The sequence below is a fragment of the Mobula hypostoma genome, chromosome 19 (genome assembly GCF_963921235.1).
Source record: "Mobula hypostoma chromosome 19, sMobHyp1.1, whole genome shotgun sequence".
In the NCBI taxonomy this organism is placed as follows: Eukaryota; Metazoa; Chordata; class Chondrichthyes; order Myliobatiformes; family Myliobatidae; genus Mobula; species Mobula hypostoma.
The window spans coordinates 51,106,714-51,133,291 of NC_086115.1; the positions used below are offsets into that span (position 1 = coordinate 51,106,714).

Genomic DNA, 26,578 nt, shown 5'->3' on the forward strand with positions numbered 1-26,578 from the left:
CATGTATCACTTGTGCTGAACACTCATTCCACGCTCTCATGACCCTCTGAGTGAAGAAGTTTCTCTTCACGTTTCCCCTTGAACTTTTCACCTTTCACTCTTATCTCACGACCTCTGGTTGTAGTGCCACCCCAGCCACAGTGGAACAAGCCTGCTTGTATTTACCCTTCCCATATCCCTCATAATTTTATATACCTCTATCAATTCTCCTCTGGATCTTCTACCTTCCAAGGAATAAAGTCCCAACCTATTCAATCTTTCCTTATAACTCAACATCCTTGCAAATTTACTCTGTACTCTTTCAACCTTATTTACATCTTTTCTGTAGGTAGGTAACAAAACTGCACACAATATTCCAAATTAGGCCTCACCAACATCTTATACAACTTCAAGGTAACATCCCACCTCCTGTGCTCAATATATTGATTTATGAAGGCCAGTGTGCCGAGCGGTTTCTTTAAGACCCTTCTATTCTTTATGTCCATTCAGAAATCAGATGGCAAGGGGAAGAAGCTGTTCCTGAATTGTTGAATGTGTACCTTCAGGCTCCTGTACCTCCTCCCTGATGGGATGCAATGAGAAGAGGGCATGTCTTAGGTGATGGGGGTCCTTAATGATGGATGCCACCTTTTTGAAAAGGTCCTGGATTCTGGGGAGGCTAGTGCTCGTGATGAAGCTGACTGCGTTTACACCTTTCTGCAGCTTATTTTGATCCTGTGCAGGGTCCCCCAACTCAAAATGATTGAGGCTAATGAAGGTTAATCGCCTCAGCCCCATGATATCACTACAGGCGCTTAATCAACATCGTAAGCTCTGCTGTCTTCTGCAGCTTCAACAGTAATATTTCTTCCATCATAAGGTCTGAAGTGGGATGTTCTACAATATTTAAAATCCATTTGTAGCTCCTTAGTAAATGAAGCAATTGATGCCTAAATGTGGAAAGGCCCAGGAAATGTTGTGGCATGGGTCAATAAGCAGCAAGGAACCACTGTATCGCACTGTATCCTAGTAATGACTATCTCTTACAGGAAAGAAGCTGATCATCTACCCTTGACACTCAAAGGTATCCTAGAGGGTTACTACTGACCAATAACTCAGCCAGATAACATTTATACTAAAGAACAAGTCAGACCCTGGATACGTACCAATGAGTAACTCACCAGCTGAAATGCAAGAGCAGGGGTTCCCAACCTCTTTTATACCATGGAGCCTTACCATTAACCAAGAGGTCCATGGACCCCAGTTTGAGAACTGCCGACCTAGAACGATTTCATAACCTACAAAATAGAGGCCAAGAATGTGATAGAACATTCTCCAAATGTCTGGACGAATGTAGTTCCAGCAGCGTTGGAAGCCTGACATCATCCGGGACAAAGCAGTTGCTGCATGTGCATCCAATCCAATATGTAAACTTCCATTTCCCCCCACCTCTGCACAGTGTATCGTTTACAAAGTACATTCAGTAGCCACTTTATTAGGTACACCTAATCAGCCGATCATGTGGCAGCAACTCAATGGATAAAAATGTGCATATATGGTCAGGAGGTACAGTTGTTGTTCAGACAAAACAACACGATGGGGAAGAAATGTGATCTAAGTACATATACAGTATACAACCTGAGATTCACCTTCCCTCAGCCAGCCACGAACCAGAGGAAACTATGGAGCCCATTCAAAGAAAAATATCAAATTCCCAATGCACAAAAAAAGAACAAATCAAACAGACAGCAATAAAAAACCCGAGCAAAAAAACACAGAATATAAAACTCCAACCCCAAAGTTGTCGAAAGAGTACAGGCACATTCAGTCCAGCTCAGCTCAGCCCAACCAGCGCAGTGTCCTCGATGCTTTAATCAGCGAGACTGGCGAGAAATGGAGTAAGTCATGGGTTCACGCACCGTCTCCAGGCTTCTTTGCATCCAGGCCACACACTTTGCTCAAAACCTCACCGAACTTCCTTGGAGACAGAAAAGAACCAGATTGCTCAATCAGCCCAAAAACACACCACCAAAATGTAGATCACAGTCTCCAACAGTAACAGAACCACATTTGAAAGAAAAGAAGAAGTAAAAAAAGTGAGAGAAGTAGTTTTGTGAACCATCAGGCGCATTTCTCCTTTGGTCGCATTGTTTTCTGCCATCATCTTCTTCCAGAAGCATAACCTTCCTAACCTTTTTTATGCCACGGACCAATACCATTAAGCAACTACAGACTCCAGGTTGGAACCCCTTCTCTAGCGTTTATAAGGAAAGTTGTGAAAAACAAAAAATGTCCAATGAACAGCAGTTCTGAGGCCAAAAACGCCTCGTTGATGAGAGAGGTCAGAGGAAAATGGCCAGACTGGTTCAAGCTGACAGGAAGGCAACTGACTCAAATAACCATACATTACAACAGTGTTGTGCAGAAGAACATCTCTGAAAGCACAACGCATCAAACCTTGAAGTGAATGGGCTACAGCAGCAGAAGACCATGGACGTGCACTCAGAGGCCACTTTCTGAGTTACAGGAGGTAGATGGCGTAGATTGCAATAACTTGCCTGATACATTCCAAACTCTTGACCTCTGCCAGAGACAAGGGCAGCAGGTAGATGGGAATACCACAACATGCAGAATCTCCCTTAGCCTGGAAACATATCTGGTTTCGTTCATCAATGACAGGTCTACTCCTGGAACTGAGTACAGACAACACTGTGTGAGTACCTTCAGCAGAAGGCCTGTAATGGCTCATCACCACCTTCTCAGGACTAATTATGACTGGTCAAGAATTATTGTCCTTATTGGCATCCTGTCAATGAATTTAAGACTTGTGATATCTGAGCTCCAAGCTAACATTAGCACTTGGAAGTTAAAATGGGGATGAAATTTGTCTTGCGCTGTAATGAGATAAGCAATAACAAATTGGTTCTTCATTTCATCATGTTTAAAGATAATGGAAAAGGAAAATGGGTAAAGCATAAAGCAGGTGACCTATTGCTTTCAACTGTTAGGTACTGCTTTCCAAGACTGTTTTCATTCCACTTATCTCCAGGGATAACTTCCCTTTCTCTTTGAATTAAACTTGTCAGTGAAGAAAGATCTGTTTGATACTGCGGGAAAGCAATCAATTCCTGCTGGACAACTTGGCATGTTCAAATCCTGAAACCGTACTAAATCACTGCACATGATTTTACAGCCTCGGTCTGGGGAATTTCGATATGTACTTGACAAAGCATTGCATCCAACGGAAGCGGCTCCCATGAATTGGACATTGAAACCTGCAATTTTATCTGGTTACATAAGATGATTAGAAAATCATGACTGGCATTGTACAGTTGAAGAATATGTAATCCCAGCAGGCACAGAATAGCTCTGGCAACACTGAAATGGAAACTCTCCTTGGATTTCTATTAGGGAACTTTAGGAATAGCCTTTCTTATATAACCAGATGCTGAAGCAGATGTGACCAATTCTATGAAATAAACCATCCCTGGTAATACAGAACTCAATTGGCTGTCTCTATTTTGCTTCTCTTTTCCTCTTGTCATCAGTTTTCCATTTTTATACAATGATATAAACAAATAAAAAGACCACACCTCAGCCACTCCATTCCCCTTCTTATGATGACAAGAGGCCTTGTTATGGACCGCCACTGAACTGTGGATGTCAGGTAAATCCCTCATCACTCCCTGTCTGGAAGCAAAATAAATCAGTTAACTTCTGTGAGCCTGAGTGGAGTTATGACTCAGTAAGGCTGTTGTGTACAATAAAGAGACTGTTTTTGTGGGAGCCTTGAAAGGTCTTTCTTTCTCCTCCTGTAATGCTGACCGTGCAATTTTTGAGCGAATCCGAAGGATGTGCCATGCTTCAACACACTTGGATTTGGAGCCATGCTGTTTGGAGTGAATGATCTGGAGAGGAGAAGATCAGGCAGAGCAGTTCCAATGCCCTTCCAACTAGCCCAGGTGCAAGGGTGGATCGCTGTAAGTGCCAAGCCAATTTGGAGAGGTTGAGAAATTTGGCAGCGAAATCTAGCCCAAAGTGAATCGCTGGGTGGCATGTTCTAGGCCTGGAGCAATTCACCGTGGCGGAGTCCAGGTCCTAATGCAAAGTATGATCCACTGTTTGGACAACTCAAACGCTTGCCCAGATAGACTGGGAGCTCCTCTCTCTATGACGCTAAGGCTGTGAGACTGCCCTCAGCTGCTGAACTGAATACTGAGGCTTTGGGCCTACTTTGGGGTGCTCAGGGATTTGGATCTGAGGACTCAGTTTGGTTCGGAACACTGTTGTTGTTGCTTGCTCCTATTTTTTTCATGATTTGAGTTTTTTTTCTCTTTCTCTGCACATCGAGGTGTGGTCTTTTTCTTTTTTTAAATTGGGTTCTTTCGGGTTTCTTGATTTACACCTGCCTGTAAGCAGACAAATTTCAAGGCTCTTTGATAATAAATGTTCTTTTAATCTTGAAACTTTGAATCTTTAACTATTGGTGAGGTGCCTCACCACCTGACACAAGAGAAATAATTTTGTGCAGCAGAAGTCCTTACACAGCCAGCAGTTACACATATGGCTTAATCAGGCTACTTTAGGTGAGCAGAGAGCTTGCCTGTACATAGGTATAGCTGGAAACTGGACTTTGGATATTTAAGAATTGGAAAGATGATCCACCAGACAAAACTGTGATCAATAAGAAATAATTGAAAATCCCCCTGCATCCACTTCCCAGTTACAGAGTGATAATAGCTTCTTTGGCTCCTTGAGTTCGAACTGACCATCCACCACATATTTACATCAATTCTGCGTTAATCCCAATATATTCTTCTTATATTCCCATGATTCTTCCACTCTTTAACACACATGGGACATAATTGGATTAGGGTTCCATGCTTGACACCTATTGATATGGTCATTGTTGCTTTCTTGAACCGAGGAGTAAGGTATAATGCTTGACAAAAGTGATATCGAAGTATATTCTGAAGCTGTAGTGTCCCGAGGAGACAAGGAGCAGCAGTCAATACTGATAACCCTAGTCTTTCTGCCGGATCACAGAGAACAAACATCCCAACTGGGGTAACCCAGCTCCTTTGAGCTTGTAGTATCAGCTATCCAGTGTCATAATCAGCTGAAGTCCAGCAAAATCAGAATCAGGCTTAATATCACTGGCATTTGACATGAAATTTGTTGTTTTGCGACAGCAGTACATTACAATACATAATAATAAAAACTATAAATTATAATAAGAACAATATGTAAAAAAGAAACATACATCAAAGTTGCTGGTGAACGCAGCAGGCCAGGCAGCATCTATAGGAAGAGGCGCAGTCGACGTTTCAGGCCGAGACCCTTCGTCAGGACTAAGGTCTCGGCCTGAAACGTCGACTGCGCCTCTTCCTATAGATGCTGCCTGGCCTGCTGCGTTCACCAGCAACTTTGATGTATGTTGCTTGAATTTCCAGCATCTGCAGAATTCCTGTTGTTTATGTAAAAAAGAAAATTAGATTCTATAATTAGCACAAAATGAGAGGAAAAAAGTCCTGAGGTAGTGTTCATGGGTTCATTGTCCATTCGAAGTATGATGGTGGATGGGGAGAAGCTGTTGCTGAAATGTTGAGTGTGTGTCTTCAGGATCCTGTACCACCTCCTTGATGATAGCAATGAGAAGAGGGCATTAACGAAGAGGGGGTCCTTAATGAGGGATGCCAACTTTTTGAGGCATGGCCTTTTGAAGGTGTCCTGGATGCTGGGGAGACTGGTGCCCATGATCGAGCTGGCAGAGTTTACAGCTTTCTGCAGCTGTTTCCAATCCTTTGCAGTGGCTCCTCCGCTCCAGATGGCAATGCAACCAGTCAGAATGCTCTCCATGGTACATCTGTAGAAACCTGTGAGTGTCATTGGTGACATACCGAGTCTCCTCAAACTTCTAATAACAAAATATAGCTGCTTTCATGCCTTCCTTGTAATTGCATCAACATGTTGGGCCCAGGATAGATCCTGAGAGATGTTGACACCCAGGAATTTGAAACTGCTCACCCTTTCCACTGTGTATCCCTTGATGAGGCCTAGTGCATGTTCTCTCGACTTGTCCTTGCTGAAATCCACAATCATTTCTTTGGTCTTTTTGATGTTGAGTTCAAGGCTGTTGCTGTGACTGCACTCAACCAACTGATCTATCTCACTCCTGTACACCTCCTCATTATCATCTGAAATTCTGCCAGCAACAGATATGTCACAAGTGACAAATTTACAGAATGTGTTTGAGCTGTGATGGGCCACGCAATCATGGGTGTAGAGAGAGTAGAGCAGTGAGCTAAGCACACATCCCTGAGGTGTGGCGGTGTTGTTTGTCAGTGAGGAGGAGTTGTTGTTTCTGAACCCCAGGGACTGTGGTCTCCCAGTGAGGAAGTCAGGGATCCAGTTGCAGAGGGAGGTACAGAGACCCAGGTTTTGGAGCTTGTTGATTAGAACTGAGGGTATGATTGCGTTGAATGCTGAGGTGTAGTCATTAAGCAGCAGCTTGGCATTGGTATTGCTATTGTCCGGGTGATCCAAGGCCAAGTGGAGAGCTAGTGAGACTACATCCAGTAAACCTATTGTGGTGATAGATGAATTGCAGTGGGTCCAGATCCTTGACTAGGCAGGAGTTGATTCTGCCATGACCAACCTCTCAGAGCACTTCATCACAGTGGGTGTGAGTGCCACTAGACGATAGTCGTTAAGGCATCTCACCCTGCTCTTCTTGGGCATTGGTGTGATTGTCACCCTTTTGAAGCAGATGGGAACTTCTGACTGCATCAATGAGAGATTGAAGATGTCCTTGAACACGCCCAACAGTTGGTAGGCACAGGTTTACAGAACCCCACCAGGTACACCATCAGGGCCTAACACCTTGTGAGGGTTCACCATCTTGATAGATGTTCTGGCATCTGCTTCTAAGACAGAGGGTCACCAGATGCTGCAGGGATTCGCACAGGTGTAGTTTTTTTCTCCCTTTCAAGGTGTGCTTAAAAGGCATTGAGCTCATCTGGGGGTAAGGCATCACTGCCATTCATGATGTTAGGTTTTGCTTTGTAGGAAGTAATGGCCTGCAAACCCTGCCAGAGCTGACATGCATCTAATTCCGTCTCTAACCTCAATCAGAATTGTTTTCTTGCCCTTATAGTAGTCTTCTGTAGGCCATACCTGAACTTCTTGTATATTTCTGGATCATCAGTCTTGGATGCCACAGATCTAGTACTCACAGACCATGAAACTCCTGGTTCATCCACAGCATTTTGTTTGGGTATGTCTAGAATATTCTCGAAGGCACACACTCATCCACACAGGCCTTGTTGACGTTGATGACAACTGTAGCATACTCTTTTAGATTCAAAGATGAATCCCTGAATTGTGTCTATCTAGTCCAACAAGTCAACGCAATCCTGAAGCATTCCTCCACCTCCCTTGACGATAGCTTCTTTGTCCTCACCACTGATGCTGCAATCTTTAGTCTCTGCCTATACGCTGGGAGTAGAAATACAACCAAATGATCGAACTTTCCAAGATATGGAGGTTAGATAGCATGGTAAGCATTCTTGATGATGGCATAACAGTGGTCAAGTGTATTGACTGCTCTGGTTCCACAGGTGATACTGTATGTTGGTGGTAGTTGTTCAGACACTTCTTCAAGTTGGCCTGGTTGAAATTGCTCACAAAGATAGGGAAGGCATCAGGGTGAACAGTTTCATGCCTGCTCAACTCCTCCAGTGCCTGCCTGACGTTGGCCCGAGGTGGAATGTACACTGCTATGAGGATGATGGCAGGAAACACTCTCGCCAGATAAAATAGACAACATTTGACTGCTAGATTTTCGAGGTTGGGTGAGCAGGTCTGAGATAGAACTGGCATGTTTGTGCCCCATGATGAGTTAATCATAAAGCATACTCCACCTCCCCTGCCTTTTAATCTCTGCTGTCGTGTCTTGGCGGAGAATCATGAAGTCATTGGGCTACAGCACTGCATCCGAAATGGAAGAGAATAGTCATGGTTATGTGAAGCAAAGTATGCAGCAGACCCTGATGTCTTATCATTGTTCCACATCCACTTTGACTGCTGAAGAAGATGGCGCCAGCGAACAACACAACCAAGGGCGACGTCCTGCAGACAGTTCACGAAGCTACATCTTTAACTTCTTTTTTCAAGTATGATTCTGCTACTTTTGGAACCTGAGATTTACATTTTACTAGTGTGCTTTTGGGCCAATTGTGCAGTCTGGCACTTCACTGTCTCCAAGGCAGTTCAGTGAGGTTTTGAGTGGAGTGTGTGGCCTGGAGAAAGAGCGCAAGTTCATGATCGACTCCATTTCTCACCAATCTCACCAATTAAAGCGTTGAGCATGATTGAAATCAACGGGGGTGAGTGTAGTAGTCGAGCGCTCTTCAGTGCCATCTGACTGCGTTTAACCGGTCTCCCTGTCTATCTTGCTCTTGCTCGATGATGCCAGAGCCTTAGGCCTTGAAAGAGGTTTAATTGATGTGGTTTGTGGATTGGACTCTGCAGTTCATGTTATGATGTGCTTCTGGTTTCTAGTTACTCCTTATTTTATTATTCTTGTGCAATATTGATCAGGGTGGATTGGCTCTGTCGCCTGCAATCAACGACTGGCACATCACTAAATTGAACTGAACTGAGAAAAACTGAATATACCTGGACTGCTGTGTGGCTCTGTGGTTTGGTGCTTTATATTCTGTGTTTTTCATTAATTTCTTAACATTTGCTTGATTTCTTTTTGCGTGTAGTGTGTTTGATGTTTTCTCTGAATGGGTTCCATGGTGTTTCTTTCTTTCGTGGCTGTCTGTGTGAAGATGAATTTCAGTAGTATATATTGCATACATATTTTGATAATAAATTAACTTTGAATCTTCGAATTGTACTCTTTTAATTATAATACAATATTAAATAATATCAACATCATTTCTATTTATTTATTTTTGCACAGGCATCATAAAAACATTAACTGCTGGAAAACTTACAAGGATGTTGCCAGTACTTGAGAACCTGATTTATAGGCAAGGTTGAATAAGTTAGGACTTTATTCACTGGAGTGCTGGAGAATGAGGAGACATCTTCTAGAGGTATACAAAATGAAGGGTATAGATAGGGTGAGTACTTGGAATCTTTTTCCCCTTTGCTTCCATGAGGCTAGAACAAGAGGGTGTACAGAAGGCTTAGGGTGAAAGGTGAAATGTTTAAGGAGAATCTGAGGTGAACTTCTTCATGCAGAGGGTGGTGTGAGTGTAGAATGAGCTGCCAGCAGAAGTGATAGACGTGAGTTCAGTTGCAACATTTAAAAGAAGTTTGGAGAGGTACATATATGAGAGAGGTATGGAGGGATATGGCTATGGTTCCAGTGTAGGTCGATGGGACTAGATAGTAGACAAGCTTGGCATGGACTAGATAGGCCTGTTTTCATGGGGGTACTGAGAAGGTCAGGCAGTACCATGGAGAGAGAAACAGAGTTAATATTTCAGATTGATGGCTGCCTTTTTTATGACAATAATATTTAATTTCTTACATCGTAATGAAATTTTTGTTTGGCAGATGGATAGAAGTAATAAGTGCAAATCAATTTCATATTCAATTAAGATTCTTTGCAGTTGCAGAAACATTAGCAGAGACATTTTAGTTTCAAATTGAATACCATTTCCAGAGAGTGGTATTGCAGCTTGAAAACTATGTATGGAATTAGTGCAGAAAGAAATAAAACACATAGTCTTTTGTTCATTTTAAGTAACCATGTACTAAATATTTGTATGTATAAAGGTTTAAATAACATCACGTTAGTAAAATTATATATTTGGATTTACATCCTCAAATCTTTGCTGTTGCATAAACATTGTGGTGTAGCAATCTTGCATTCTTTACACATCATACATTTTCAAGTCAGATTGAATAAATCCACACTCAGTTTCTGTGCGCTGAAGTCATTTTTAACACTCCATAGCAAATGAAGTTGTGTCGGAAAGGTTGCCTTGGGGTGGAATGCAAAATTCTACTTAGGTAATCGCCTGTCCTGCCAGTAGGCGTAATCAGATTGATCACAGTAATGTGAAGACAAATAGTCATTTCTCCTTAGCTATTCCAGACAAGGGATGTTGTGCTTTCAGATTGGACTCTGAAGTCCTAGTGCTGACCCAGTAAAGGCATACTGGATGGCTAGGTGAACACGAGTTAAACTTATAAACAAGTAGAACTTCTATTTGGCAGGAGTTTTCCTTACTTCAGCCTTCCCAAAAGTGACTTAAGGGAAATTATGATGCCTTGTCATTACTGGAATAAAAGAAACTTGTGTATTGATGGGATACCATAAAATTGGGCATTCAAGTGATCATCCATTTTCATCAACACACATCAAAGTTGCTGGTGAACGCAGCAGGCCAGGCAGCATCTGTAGGAAGAGGTGCAGTCGACGTTTCAGGCCGAGACCCTTCGTCAGGACCAACTGAAGGAAGAGTGAGTAAGGGATTTGAAAGTTGGAGGGGGAGGGGGAGATCCAAAATGATAGGAGAAGACAGGAGGGGGAGGGATGGAGCCAAGAGCTGGACAGGTGATTGGCAAAAGGGGATACGAGAGGATCATGGGACAGGAGGTCCGGGAAGAAAGACAAGGGGGGGGGGACCCAGAGGATGGGCAAGAGGTATATTCAGAGGGACAGAGGGAGAAAAAGGAGAGTGAGAGAAAGAAAGTGTGCATAAAAATAAGTAACAGATGGGGTACGAGGGGCCTAGCGGAAGTTAGAGAAGTTGATGTTCATGCCATCAGGTTGGAGGCTACCCAGACGGAATATAAGGTGACCCAGAGGGAATATAAGGTGTTGTTCCTCCAACCTGAGTGTGGCTTCATCTTTACAGTAGAGGAGGCCGTGGATAGACATGTCAGAATGGGAATGGGATGTGGAATTAAAATGTGTGGCTACTGGGAGATCCTGCTTTCTCTGGCGGACAGAGCGTAGATGTTAAGCAAAGCGGTCTCCCAGTCTGCGTCGGGTCTCGCCAATATATAAAAGGCCACATCGGGAGCACCGGATGCAGTATATCACCCCAGTCGACTCACAGGTGAAGTGTTGCCTCACCTGGAAGGACTGTTTGGGGCCCTGAATGGTGGTAAGGGAGGAAGTGTAAGGGCATGTGTAGCACTTGTTCCGCTTACACGGATAAGTAGACCCTACCTCCCCCTCGTACCCCATCTGTTACTTATTTTTATGCACACATTCTTTCTCTCACTCTCCTTTTTCTCCCTCTGTCCCTCTGAATATACCTCTTGCCCATCCTCTGGGTCCCCCCCCCCCCGTCTTTCTTCCCGGACCTCCTGTCCCATGATCCTCTCGTATCCCCTTTTGCCTATCACCTGTCCAGCTCTTGGCTCCATCCCTCCCCCTCCTGTCTTCTCCTATCATTTTGGATCTCCCCCTCCCCCTCCAACTTTGAAATCCCTTACTCACTCTTCCTTCAGTTAGTCCTGACGAAGGGTCTCGGCCTGAAACGTCGACTGTACCTCTTCCTACAGATGCTGCTTGGCCTGCTGCGTTCACCAGCAACTTTGATGTGTGTTGCTTGAATTTCCAGCATCTGCAGAATTCCTGTTGTATCCATTTTTATCAGTTGTTTGAGAGTTAAAAATAAGATGGGATCCCAGAAAGTGCATTGTTACTGTTTATTATTATTGAAGCTCCTTCAATAATTCCAAAAGACTGAAGTACGGTAAATACTGAAAGGCTTTTACTTGCAGTAAGACGTGACCTCCATGCTAAGTGTCTGCCCCTGGTCTGAGGGGGAGGAGCAGGGCGAAAACGCCTTTATTCAGGGGTCTGTGGGAGGAGCCACAGGGGCAGTCAGCAGAGGGGCGTGTCCAGACAGTTAACCCAGTTATATGGTCTACCACAATTATGTCTTGTAGTTTAGGGCTCAGTCTAAACTAAAGCATTGCAACACTGTCTGAGTACTGTACAGCCTAGATTTTACATAGAAGTTTTTAGAGTGACACTTAACTTTAGTATCTTAGATATGGGTGCCATCATTGTTGTGTATTTAATATTTCAGGAATGTTGTAAGTATATGATTTGTTTAGATGTTCTTTGTTGTGCCCCCTGGCCACCCTCATGGTCGCTCGGCTCGTCTAGGGAAACAGCCTCGGCCCCGCCAAACTGGGTAATTAGTTTGTGTGGATGCTGTGTGAGATACCCCACCCCGCCCAAATAACAGACAATACACCAGATGCAATTAAATGATATACAGTTTATAGATATTACTGGAACTATATAATTAAAAGAGAATAAAATATAAAAGGAAAATAAAAGACGCCACACTTATCAAAGTTCAATCTCTTCGTGCACAAACAGTTGGAGCTCAAGGACCTTCTTCTTCACCCTGCGACCCCCTCGGACCACCTCGACCGGCTGCCTGGGACCAACAATGATGGTCGACCAGACGCTCCACACGAGTCCGTCTCCGTCTCCTCGCCGAACGTCCCGCTCGGGGTCCGACCCCGTTAGCGGACTCACAGCACCTCGTCCATCCTCTGTCTCGCTCTCCCGCCTTCTGCCCCAAAACCCCGCGCATACAGTATCTTCAAATACACCAAAACCATAACAACCATCCCAATTGGTTCGTAACATATACTTATCACACTCTAAAGCAAAAACAAGCGGCTAGCGCAAACTTTCTCAGCGTTTAACATAACAAAGCCACATTCCCCAGATTAACATAACAAAGATGCCATTTTAATTAGCCTCCGCAGTAACATAAAAGTCGAAACCTCCTTACATTTACATAATGCATTGTGGGTTATCTGTAAAAGTACTTAAATGGCATACGTCACCATGCCACCACGTGATATATGCGTGCCTCGATTAAAGTAAAAAATGAATGTACACGAGTTATCTCCTGTGCTCTTGTCTTTTTCTTGTAATTAGTTTTTATGCTTTAGAGTAACAAAACATGACAATTGTAGCTTGTGATGGGTCGTGAATCAGTGATAAAACAGGATACATTTCAGTTGGCAGAGAGCTGGATGTGTGCACTATCCCATTGAAGTTAGGAGCAAGAGGGACAGCATGATGGGCCTAGAATTCAAAGATTAAACAGGAGTGTGGTACTAAAATGTTGATAATGATGGCGAATCTCATCTTCTTCAATCCCAGGATTCCATTATACCTTGGGAAGAAATTTAATGACCTCCAGAGAAGCTAAATTGAAATAACTATTTTCTTCTGCTCCTTCCTGTCACTTTATTTGTGTGATACTTTTCATTGATTACATTCACATGGCAAGATGAGTTAACATAGAATTGGCAAATGTGTATTGAAATAGTTTCGACAGATATGGATCAGACAAGCCAAATAGAATTAGCTAGGAAAGACATCTTGATCATCATGGACAAATTGGGCTGACAGGCTGGTTTCTACGCTATGTAACTCTTTTGTTCTATGACTCCATGGAAGTCAGCCATGTGTCAGAATTATATCTATTTGTCAGTCTTCAAATACAAATATTGGAGCATCTGACTTAAATGTACCCATGTTCTTGGAAAGTCTGAGAGGTTTGTCCAATATCAGATAACAGAATGGTGTAACTATGAAAATCTACAGCCATCCCCCTAAAAATAGCATTGGCATCAAAGATTAACCATGACCTTATTGAACTGTTGAATATGGAAGCTTATGTTCTTGTCTTCGATTTTCCATCAGGAAACAATGATGATTGAACTCCATCTCTGGAGTTTCCTCTTGGTCTTCATCTCATACTGATCAGAGGGCATTCAGATCTAGGATCCAGAACTATTGGTGTACTTAGGATTTGCTATGAGAATTCTTTTTCACTCTCTTCTGATCATCACAGCCTTTTCACTATAGGCGACATTCTTTATGATCGTGATTTCCATTCAGCTGTCATGCTGGTTCAGACTATGAAAGAGACCTCTTGGACCATGAAAACATAAAAATGATAATCCATTTTCTACCATAAGTCTCATGATAACTGTTGGCATAACTGGGATCCTTTATCTCTGATATCACTTTGATTCACCTGAATAGGAACAGCACGAAGAACCATGGGTTCAAAGTTCAAAGTAAATTTATTATCAAAGTACATATATGTTGCCATGTACAAACCTGAGATTCATTCTCTTGTGGGCATACTCAATAAATCCAGAACAGAATAATAACCATAATAGAATCAGTGGAAGACTGCACCAACATGGGCTTCCAAAAGGCATAAGCTGTGCAAATATAAAAGGAAGAAATAATAGCAAAAAATAAATAAACAATAAATATCAAGAATATGAAATGAGAGTTCTTGAAAGTAAGTCAATATGATTGCAGGAATATTTCAACAATGGGGCTAGTGAAGTTGAGTGAAGTTATCCCACTTGGTTCAAGAACTTGATTGTTGAGAGGTAATATCTATTCCTAATCCTGGTGGTGTGAGTCCTGAGGCTCCTGTACCTTCTTCCTGATGGCAGCAGCAAGAAGAGAGCATGTCCTGGGTGGTTGGGGGGGGGGGGTCCCTGATGATGGATGCTGCTTTCCTGTGACAATGATTCATGTAGATGTGCTCAATGGTGGGGAAGACTTTACCTGTGATGGACTGGGCTGCATCCACTATATTTAAAGGATTTTCCATTCAAGAGCATTGTTGTTTTCATACCAGGCCTTGGTGCAGCTAGTCAGTAGACTCTCCACTACACATCTATAGAAGTCTATCAGAGTTTTAGATGTCATGCTGAATCTTCGCAAACTCCTAAGGAAGTAGAGGCACTGACATGCTTTCACTGCACTTGCGTGCTGGGCCCAGGACAGGTTCTCAGAAATAATTACACTGAGGAATTTGAAGCTGCTGACCCTCTCCACGTCAGATCCTCTGATGAAGTCTGGCTCATGGACCTCTGGTTTCCACCTCCTGAAATCAATAATCACCATGTTGGCCATACAGTCATTGAGTGAGAGGTTGTTGTTATTGCACCATTCAGCCAGATTTTCATTCTCTCTTCTATATGCTGATTTGTCACCATCTTTGATTCGGCCTACAGCACTGGTGTCATCAGCAATCTTGAATATGGCACTGGAGCCGCGTTAACCATATATGAGTGTAAAGTGAGTAGAGCAGGGAGCTAAGCACACAGCCTTGTGGTGCACCTGTGCTGATGGAGACCTTGGAGGAGATGTTGAACTGACTGGGATCTACAGTGATGAAATCTGAGATCCAATTGCACAGAAATGTATTGAGGTCAAAGTCTTGAAGCTTATTGATCAGTTTTGAAGGGATGATTGTATTGAATGCTAAGCTGTAGGCATCCTAATGTATGCATCCTTTGCTGTCCAAATATTCCAGGGTTCAGTGAAGACCCAGTGATATAGCATCTGCTGTGCACCTGTAGCTACCAGTAGGCAAATTGGAGCAGATGTCATGCAGGAGTTGGTATATTTCATCATCAACTTCTCAAAACATTTCTTCACTTTGGATGTAAGTGCGACTGGATGATAGTCTTTGAGGTAGGTTACCATGTTCTTCTTAGGCACCAGTATAACTGAAGCCTGATTGAAGCAGGTGAGTACCTCAGACTGCCGAAGCGAGAGGTTAAAGATCTTTGTGAACTCTCCAGCCAGTTGATTAGTACTGGTCTTTAGTACTTGGGTATTCATCCCACCTTGGCTGGAAGTTTTCATGGGGTCACCCTTATGAAGACTGCTTGCATATCGGCCTCAGAGATTGAAATCACAGGATCAACAGGGGCTCTGAGTGCGTGTAATGGTTCCTCCATGTTTTGATAGTTAAAAGTATAGAAGGCATTGAGGCAATCTGGAAATGAAGCCCCGTTATCGGCTATGTCACTTGATTTAACTTTCTAAGAGGTGATAGCATTCATGCCTTGCCAAAACTGTTGAGCATCCTTTGTTGATTCAGGTTTAGTCTGGAATTGCCACTTCACCTGTGAGATGGCTTTCTGGAGATCGTACCTGGACCTCTTGTAACTTCATTGGTCAGCAGACTTGAACGCTACTGATCTGGCCTTCAGCAGATTGCGGATCTCAATGTTCATCTAGGGTTTCTGGTTGGGGAAGATTCTGAATGATTTAGTGGGGACATACTCATCTACAATTGTTTCAATAAAATCTCTGACAACCATGGTATATTCAGTCAGATCCACAGACGAGTCCTTGAACACGGTCCAGTCCACCTACCCGAAGCAATCTCGTAGGCATTCCTCTGCCTCCCACGGCCACCATTTGCATTGTAGTAAAAGTAAATCAATTGTTGGAAATATATTTGTGAATAGTTATGCAATAGATGGAACATTCCAGCCATTATATTAAATAGGTAGTGTTTTTTTACATGCCTCTAGAAAATAGTAAGCCACACCAAAGTTCCTTCAAATGTGGGCCTTATTCTTTCCCTCTTCAGTCGAAGTGAGATGGAAGCATAGATTTTGGATACCTAAAAATATTTGACATTTAATTGGAACAAATATCAAATTTTTAAAAATGCTAGAGAAACACAGCAGGTCAGGCAGCATCTGTGGAATGATTCCTCAGAATGGGGCTGCCCTAATGGTGGACCTGCTTCATTCTGGATAATCAGCCCTTTGGGTTATCATAATGTCTCAACACTACATTTGAAAGGAATTTACAATGAAGAATTTAGATATTGTGAAAACATTTGCAGATAAGATAGATCCAGGAGAAACGGCACTGTTCCTCCTGGTTTGGTGATATGCCAACATGTTACCAAACCCTGCAAATCTTCCTTTCAGAAATTTCTCCTTCTTCCCTGACTTAGACCAACATTTTCCTTTTCCCATCAAAGTTTCAGCAGGAACTTTATTTAGTAAAATGATACATAGGATTAGTAATTAATTTTTTTAGCTGAATAGGAGTTAATAACTGGTGAATAATTCAATTATTATTAATCCTCTTAGTTATTATATAATTTCTAACCAGCGTAAGTTTCAAGATTCAAAAGTCAAGTACATTTATTATTGAAGAATGTATAAATTATACAATTTTGAGATTTGCTTCTCACGGTTAGCCCCAAAGCAAGAAACCTGAAAGAACCCAATTACCGTTTGTAAAAGAAAAAAGGAGAATCTAAAAAATAAAATAAAAGACTAACACTCAATTTGCAAGAGAAAAGTATACAAATCATGGAAACAATTGAGATGAACAGCAGTATGCCAAACCATTATTTCCTTCTTTTTGTTCGTGTAGCATTTGAGTATTATTTTAAGTCTACCTTCATTATTTACACTCCGAACTCATAGACTGGAAGTAAGTTAACATTATGATGACCATTATATAGGCTGTGTCTTTATTTTACCCACAGGCTGGCATCTTTGAAGATGACTACTATGACGGGGCTTGGTGTGCTGGCAGGAACGATTATTCACAGTGGTTTGAACTGGATGCCAGAAGACTAACTAAGTTCACTGGTGTTATAACACAGGGAAGAAATTCACTTTGGTCGTAAGTAAGACTCTCTGCTTTTGAGCAAAAATGATTTCAAAGCGTCATGTCATTTCCTTCTGTAACAGTGAGACTGATGCACAGATTTTGAGTTAAACATTACAAGACTCAATACAATAAGTATTAATGCATTAAAAAAAAGTGCGAGAAAGTTCTTGCAGTCAAGTAGCATCTGTGGAAAGAGAGTATTTTAATCCTTCATCAGAACTGAGGAAAAGGGAAGTAAGTTAGTCTAGGCAGTAGAAATGTGGGTGTGGTGTGCAATGGAAAGAACAAGGGGAGCTGTTCTGATAGGATGAAATAGTACAATAAGAAATAATTTTATTGTCAAATCTAATTTTAATGATTAGTTGCATTTTTGTTTTGGTTAAAAGTACTCCACCTTTTTATTCTTTATAAAATAGCAAGATTACTTTGGTATGTTACAGCTTACCCAAACAATAGCTCCTGCCTTTTTCTTTAATATCCCCACACTTGGCCTGAATCTATTGTTTGGATTTCAGTCTCACTATCTCCTCTGATCTCTGAACATCCACATCTCACCTCTTGCTCAAACTCTCAACAAGCTCCAGTTTGCAGCGTCTACTGCTTTTCATGATTTTTTTTAATTGTCCAAGCCTATCAAAAAATCTGAACACTGCTCTAAAATAAAAATAGAAATTTATGGAAATATTCAGCAGGTCTGAAGGGCTCTTGTCCTGAAAAACATATTCTCTTTCATTCTACACAGAATACTGCCCAACCTGCTACATAAATGTAGAACTTCCCATTTTAAATTCAGAGATTCTTTCTGGAGTGCTTTGATTTTCGTTCTCAGAATACTGCTCTTTCAGCATTTCTTTCATGCTCTAGCACAATATTCAGTGAGGTTTCTTATTTGAACGATAATCTCTCTTCCGCATCCAGCCGTCAGGTGCTCTTTTCACCAGCAGCTCTCTTGTCTTTCTGCATTACATTGGTGCGACTGCTCTGATGAATTTTCCTACTTTGGTCCTCTTTAGCTGGAGGCAGAGAGTACTACAATGTCCATCTGGACCACAGTCTGCTTCGGGCTTGTAATAATTTTGCTTTGAGGTCATCTTTTAATCACATATAATTTTTTTTCTTATGATCTTCGCTATTTTTCAACCTTTTCTTTACCCTTGCCATTTTCTAAGTTATAAGCTAAATTATGTTTAATATGTTCCCTCATGCAAATAAAAACAACATTGTTGATACCTCTCCAATTGAATTGTAGCCTACAATTATTCCTGATCCTCTGAGCAGACAGTCCCTCCTGGGGGCAAATGTTACCATTGATGATAGTCTGAAGCAAATTGTATACCAGATCAGCCCCTCATTATACAGCTCATCCTTTCCCATAAAATCAAGAAATATAACAATGACCATTCATACCAAACATGCAGAATGGTTGAGAAGTAAAAGTTCCCCCAACACATCGACTGTTTTAATGTAGTTCTTTTAGAGAAGCTAGCAATTCCTTAAAGCAGGCGTTCCTGAACTGGGGTCCACTGGACCCCTCACTTAATGATGTTGGTCCATGGCATAAATGGTTGGGAACCCCTGCTTTAAAGTAACAAACAGAAAATTATGGGTCTTCGTAGATTGGAGAAGAACATCTACCCATAACATTAGAAACTATTTATTTTTTATTTTACTGAAACACAGTGTGGAGAAGGCCCTTACTGCCCCTTGAGCCACACTGCTAAACAATCCGATTTAATTTCATGATGGAGAAGGAATCTGATGGGGCAGAGACAGTCAGCCTGGCCATATGGAAGCTTGCAGTCCATGGGGAATGCAACCAGTATTCCGCAATCCCTAAGACAGAGGTGGAACCAACAGCATGACATCAAGAACTAAAAGTTTAATTTAGAGGAAAACCATTCGAGGGAGATGCTTAAACACAAGAGATTCTGTAGATGATGGAAACCCAGAATACTGGAGGAATGAAGTAGGTCGGGCATCATCTACAGTGCTGTGCAAAAGGGCTTAGGCACACATATATTTTGCTAGGGTGCCTATGACTTTTGCACAGTCCTGTAGTAATTTCATGTATTGCATTGTAATGCTGCTGCTACAAAAAAAAACAAAATTTATGACATATGTGAGAGGTGATAAAGCTGATTCTGATCTGGGTCACTATTGTGGACTGAGAGAAGGAAGGGGACAGGGAGAGGGGAGGGAGCTGGGAGTACCAGAGAGTCATTCTGTGATGATTAATAAACCAATTATTCAGAATCAAATGACCTTGCCTGGTGTCTCAAAGCAGGGTGCATCTGCACCCACACCAACCCCCACCCCGGCACTCCTCTGCTACCTGTTCCACAACCCCCCGCCCCATGGCGCTCCACCCTCACCTTTCCCAACCTCTTTTGTTTCTGCCAGCTTTACAACCTCATCCTCTGCTAATGTTGACAAAAGTCTATCGCAACCTAGCTATATATATGTGCCTAAGACTTTTGCAGAGTAATGTATATTTATTTCTCCCTCTCTCCCGCTCATTCTCTCTCTCCTTTCTCCCTTTCTTGCTCCACTCTCTCCCTCCCCTCTCTTCCCCTACCCCTCTCTCTTTCTCTTCCCTCCTCCCTCTCTCTCCCTCCCCTCTCTTCCCCTACCCCTCTCTCTTTCTCTTCCTTCCTCCCTCTCTCTCCCTTCCACTTTCTCTCTCTCCCTTTCTCTCTCTTTTCCCTCTCACTGTCAGTCTCATTCACACACACAGGCATATTTAAAGTATAATAAAAATAGCATCTTTTGAACTTTTTAAATAATGGATGAATGACGAAATCTTCATGCTGTGTTTTCAAGAGCCTAGACATGCAAATCAGTAATACGTCCTGATGATTCTTGTTTTGCTGATTGATCTCGACCACAGCACTAACAGAAATATTTCTCACAGTCCACCAGGACAAAATGCAGTCGCTGCAGACTCTCCCACTCTTGATCACTGTCCTGATGACAACAAGGCTACTTTGATCTGAATGTGACTATGGTTAAATAATTGTGAATCACTCACCAGCAAAGCTCATGGATGAAGAATATTCACTTGAGTCTGGTGCTAACTTTGGTTTGGTGTCATCTGTCAGATTCTTAAAAATGGAAAGAAAACAAGAACAAAAATTATAAAAAGTAATATTGCATTCCCTCATATAAAAGCAGAATAACTCAAAGTTATTTAAATAAAAATTCTCCTAATTATTAAATGGACAATCAAGTCCATGGACTGTACTGAGGAGTACGATGCTGTAGTGGTTAGAGTGATGCTATTACAGCTTAGGGTGTTGCAGAGTTCGGTGTTCAATTCTGGTGCTGTTCGGTAAGTAGTCTCTGTACGTCCTCCCCGTAGAACACATGGGTTTTCCACAGGTACTCTGGTTTCCTCCCACAGTCCAAAGATGTACCAAATAGGTACATTGGGAATTGGAAGTTGTCCTGTGATTAGGTGACGTTAACTGGGGCAGTGTGGCTCGAAGAGCCAGAAGGACCTACTCTGGGCTGTGTGAATAAATAAGCAACTCGCCGATAGGCATGTATTGCTGATCTTTTGAGAATGTGGTCTATAAATGTCTATAAATCAACACCTTATATTCCGTCTGGGTAGCCTCCAACCTGATGGCATGAACATCGACTTCTCTAACTTCCGCTAGGCCCCACCTTCCCCTCGTACCCCATCTGTTACTTATTTTTATGCACACATTCTTTCTCTCACTCTCCTTTTTCTCCCTCTGTCCCTCTGAATATACCTCTTGCCCATCCTCTGGGTCCCCCCCCCACTTGTCTTTCTTCCCGGACCTCCTGTCCCATGATCCTCTTGTATCCCCTTTTGCCTATCACCTGTCCAGCTCTTGGCTCTATCCCTCCCCCTCCTGTCTTCTCCTATCATTTTGGATCTCCCCCTCCCCCTCCAACTTTCAAATCCCTTACTCACTCTTCCTTCAGTTAGTCCTGACGAAGGGTCTCGGCCTGAAACGTCGACTGCACCTCTTCCTACAGATGCTGCCTGGCCTGCTGCGATCACCAGCAACTTTGATGTGTGTCGGTCTATAAATGTGCCTGCTTTTATGTTGTGTGATAGATGTTGGGTTCTTTCAGGTTGTTATAGCCGGGGATAGTAATGGGGACAAGCTCCCTCTAACTATTAAATGCTCCCAAAGGCTGGCACCTCAAATAGCCTCTGACTACCAAGTCCAGCTCCTGGCCTTCACGTGTGGCTTAGCTACTAAGCCTGTCAGAACCATTTCTACTGACAGGAGAAGGGGTAAAGGTGGGCTACTGGCACCTTAAAACCAGTCACTTTGGCAGATGGGGCTCATCAGCTGTGGTTGGCAGCTCATCTTGGAGAATGAAAGCTCTGATTTCAAACCTCCGCTGCCTTGCAGCTGTACCAACTCACGGGAAGGCTTCAGGAGTAAACCCTAAGGGAAAAATCTAGAGCTGGAATCCCTAAGGCAGCCCTACGTTCAATTCAACGCCGACTGGCAACTCCTGCAATGCTGCTGGTGCCAAACTGTATTTGCCTCTGCCATTTGTTTGGGTTAATCAAATACTTGAAGAGAGGGAGTTTGCTACATGGCCAACAGCTTTCTCTCCATATCGTACTGCCCAGGCTTGCGTATCTAGACGACTAGGATACCACATCCATGGTCGACCCTGACCGACGGAGGCCTCGTTCAATGACATTGAAGCCACGAACATGGTGGGCAGGAATCAACTCGGCATTTCGAAGAAAGGACATGTCTCCCACAATTTTAACTTGCGTTTTCCTAGAGCATTTGCTGGAATTTGTGGTTAATAAAGAATAAGAGAGTTAATATTTATATGTTTGTGATTTTGATTAGATTATTGAGATTTCTGCAACCTCACAGCCAAGTACTAGGGAATTAATTTCCTCAGGTGCTCTCTTCCCACAAGGGGCATGTTGAAAGCTGGTGACTTTCTACCTCCTATTATACATTGTGTGGCCAAGGATCTGAAGAATGAATTGTGTAAACTGACGGCCTGATCAGTTTGCAATAGGGGTTCCCAACCTGGGGTCAACGGACCCTTTGGTGAATGATAAAGCTCCATGGCATAAAAAAAGGTTGGGAACCCTTGGTTAACAAGATATTTTGTTGTATGTAGTCAACGAGAAACATTCCTTCTTGTCTCTCCTTAAGACAAATCTTAAGATTTGCGTTCTGTGAGGTCTGATGCTACTTGGGATAAAACTAATTTGTGTGTAACAATATATTGTTGCCTTCAATCCCTCTGTTTGATCCAATGTTCAAAATGATTTGCAGTCTTTCATTGTGTCGAGGTTGTGGTTTTCATGAAGGTGAAGCTAATAGTTTCATCAAAATGTTGCTGATGTATTCTGGCTCTCTCCAAGCAAAAGTTGGAATTATTTTGTGTGACATCTTCCATTATTTCACATATCCCATAGTAGTTCACAACCAATGGAGTACTTTTGAACTGTAATCATGGTTGGGACGTAGGAAATGTAGATGCCAATTTAAACACATATTGGTTCCACAAACAGCAATGCTATTCAGTGTGATTAATGTTAAGCTGGGCACCAGGCAAAGCTCCCTAGCTCTTCTTTAAATGCTATCTTATATTCAGTTGTGAAATATACTTAAGGCTCAGTTTTTGGGTACATCTAAATATAGCAGCTCTGAATATATAGAACTCCCTTAGTATATTATGAGCTTCAGCTCCTGGGATGGATACAGTAGCGTAGCAGTATCATAACTCTTTACAGCACCATCTTTGATCAGTAAGGTCGGGTTCAATTCCCACTGCTGTCTGTAAGGAGTTTGTATGTTCGCCCCGTGACCACAGGTGTTTCCTCTGGGTGCTCTGGTTTCCTCCCACAGTCCAAAAACATACAAGTTAGGGGTAGGAAGTTGTGGGCATGTGCTGTTTGCACTGGAAGCATGGCAACGCTTGTGGACTCCTCTCAGCACATTGTTGGCCATTGATACAAACAATGCACTTCACTGTACGTTTGATTTTCCATGTCTTTGTAATGAATAAGGTGAATTGTTTAATCTTCCGTCTTTGGCAATCCGATTGCTGTGAGAGCACTAACACTAGGCTAAGACTTGGTTAGTTACCTACTCATAGAACAAATTTGAGAAACTGGCTGCACACAACTTGGATTGTGGTACCTCTTGATTGAAATAGAGCAGAAGATAGTTTCCAAGGAGATTTAGGTTGAAGTTCAAATTCATGTCGGGCTGGAGGAGGAATGAGTAAAGATTTGCTGTGCTCAGGTAACATGCTGAGTGTCAGAGGAGGCTGAGGGAGGATTGAATCAGTTAAGGTGATGGGAGACCCTATTCGAAGTTTATACCTAGTGGATTATGATGAAAAAAGTAATTGGTGAGATGGTAGGAGGATAGTTGTGGAATTACAAAATCACTCAAATCACTAGAAGCTGGAGGAACTCAGCAGGTGAGGCAGCATCTATGAAGAGGAATAAAGAGTCGATGTTTTGGGCATCTGCGAAATCTCTTGTGCTTGTCACTCAAGCATGTTGTAGTCTGGAACTAAGTGACTAAATCCTCATTGCTTTGAAAGAGTTCACAACTGAGCAATTGATTCTGACAAAGTTACTGACTGAGAACAGGGGAATTAGTATTATAGATCTTCCATGGGCAACATGTAGAAGAATAGCCGAATAACCTTTCTCGATGCTGTAAAAACACGATAATTCCATGACATGGATTGTGTGAGAGGTTGAAAGTGATGAGTTCAATCATCAACTTTGTCAATAGTACATCCAAGCTCAAACCTTGGACACTTGCTGTATATGCATTCTGCAGTTTTGTTTTCAAGCTTTGAGTAACCATTTCAGGATAGCATTCAACAATGTCCAATTCTTGCAGATTTGCATGAAAAATATCCCTTTTCTGATTTAAGGTGAAAATTAAGAATAAAATTCCTTAGCATGCTTTCCTTCCAGATTAATGTTGCTATTTTTATTTTACTTCTGAAGCTGTGTGTTGAGATGCTAATTTTACTGCTTGGTCTTGGTTCCTAGCCTTTGCCTCTGCTGCTCCCTGCATTCAGTAGAGGACGGCAGGTGAGCGAAGGGAACCAGGCAAAGGGAAGAAATAGCATGGTTACATGTTGCAGCTTCAAGAAAATAGAAGACATGATGTGTAGAGCTTTTTCTAGTAACAGAACATTCTGTTAAACAAATTAATCCCATGGCTGTTTTTTTGATTGCATCGATAATCAATTCAAGATTGAAAAGAAATATGTTTGAAGATATTATATGTCTATAACATTCTACCTTCAAAATACTTTGCAAGACCTTAAGTGTTAAAGGTGGAGCCAGCAACCAAAGTGACTAATGGTGGCGTTCTGCAGAAAGTTCACAAAACTACTTCTTCTTTTAAATATACTTCCACTACCAGTATATGTGCGATTGGGGCTTTACATTTTAATCTCTTTTCTTTGGCCGACTGAGCAACCTGGCACTTTTGCTCCCTCTGAGGGAATTCGGCATGGCTGAGAGCGAGGTCCGATCTGAGTGTACAGCGAGTGCGGCCTGATGACGGAGTACGAAACCAGGATTGGCCCCACTTCTCGGCCACCTTGCCGATTAAAGCGTCAAGCATGATTGAAATCAGCGAAGTTGAGAACAGGAACAGGAACTCAGCACGGTCTGTCAGTCTCCCTCTCCCTCTCGTTCCCTGCTGCAAAGGAAGGTGCAGGAGTCTTGGGTCTTGGGCAAGGTTTGATTGGCATGGTTTGTGGATTGGAATATGAGTTTCTGTTTTCTGGTTACCCTTATTTTTATTGATGTTGTGCGCGATATTGATTGGGGTGGTCTGATTGTATAGCCTGCAGTGAATGAGTGGCACAGCGTTAAATTGAAATAAACTGAATGAAACTGAACATTTCTAGTCTGTTTCAAGGACTGTACTGATTGATGTCTAATATTCTGTGTGTTATTCGTTCATTTTTTGCCATTTGCACAATTAGTTCTTTTTTTTTGCGCGCTGGGTGCTTGATGTTTTCTTTCAATGGGTTCCATTGTGTTTCTTTGTTTCGTGGCTGTCTGGGAGAAGATGAATCTTAGGGTTCTATACTGCATACATACATTGTAAATAAATGGGCTTTTCATCTTTGAGTCTTTGAAATGAAATCTATCGCAAGTGAAAGTACCATTGCTAACTTAAAGGAAAACATCTAGAAACAATCTGTGTATTGTAAGGCCAGTGATGTTGTGGGGATGGAACTGGACTTTCTGACGGTGGTGTCTGAAAAGAGGATGCTGTCTAAGTTGCATGCCATCTTGGACAATGTCTCCCATCCACTACGTAATGTACTGGTTGGGCACAGGAGTACATTCAGTCAGAGACTCATTCCACCGAGATGCAACACAGAGCGTCATAGGAAGTCATTCCTGCCTGTGGCCATCAAACTTTACAACTCCTCCCTTGGAAAGTCAGACATCCTGAGCAAATAGGCTGGTCCTGGACTTATTTCCTGGCATAATTTACATATTACTAATTAATTATTTATGGTTTTATAACTATTCAATTATTTATGATGCAACTGTAACGAAAACCAATTTCCCTCAGGATCAATAAAGTATGACTATGACTATAACTATGACTATGATATCAGTCAGCATCTATAGAAAGAGAAACAGTTAACATCTATGTAGCGCATTGAGGTAGAACAAAGTATAACAAAAACAGAATTGCAGAATAAAGTGTAACAGCTACAAAGAAACTGCAGTGCTGATAGACTCTAAGGTGCAAGATCATAATAAGACCTTAAGATATAGGAACAGAAGTAGGCCGTTCAGCCCATCGAATTTTCTCCTCTCTTCAATTATGGGCTGATCCAATTCTTCCTGTCATCTCCACTCCCCTGCCTTCACCCCACACCCTTTGATGCCCTGGCTAATCAAGAACCTATCTATCTCTGCCTTAAATACACCCAATGAGTTGGCCTCCACAGCTGCTCGTGGCAACAAGTTCCACAGATTTACCACCCTCTGACTGAAGTAATTTCTCCCCATTTCAGTTTTAAATGGATGTCCTTCAATCCTGAAGTCGTGCCCTCTCATCCCAGAATCCCCTACCATGGGAAATAATTTTGCCGTATCTA

At 42.3% G+C, this 26,578-nt stretch overlaps 1 protein-coding gene across 2 annotated transcripts in view; it reads left to right on the forward strand.

The window, feature by feature from the left end:
- Positions 1 to 26,578, forward strand: part of LOC134359034 (inactive carboxypeptidase-like protein X2) — a 231,333-nt gene that overhangs the window by 69,869 nt on the left and 134,886 nt on the right. For both annotated transcript variants that reach the window (XM_063071868.1, XM_063071869.1), the window contains one exon: positions 17,328 to 17,467. In XM_063071868.1, coding sequence (XP_062927938.1) covers positions 17,328 to 17,467 — 140 coding nt within the window. The remainder of the gene's footprint in view (positions 1 to 17,327; positions 17,468 to 26,578) is intronic.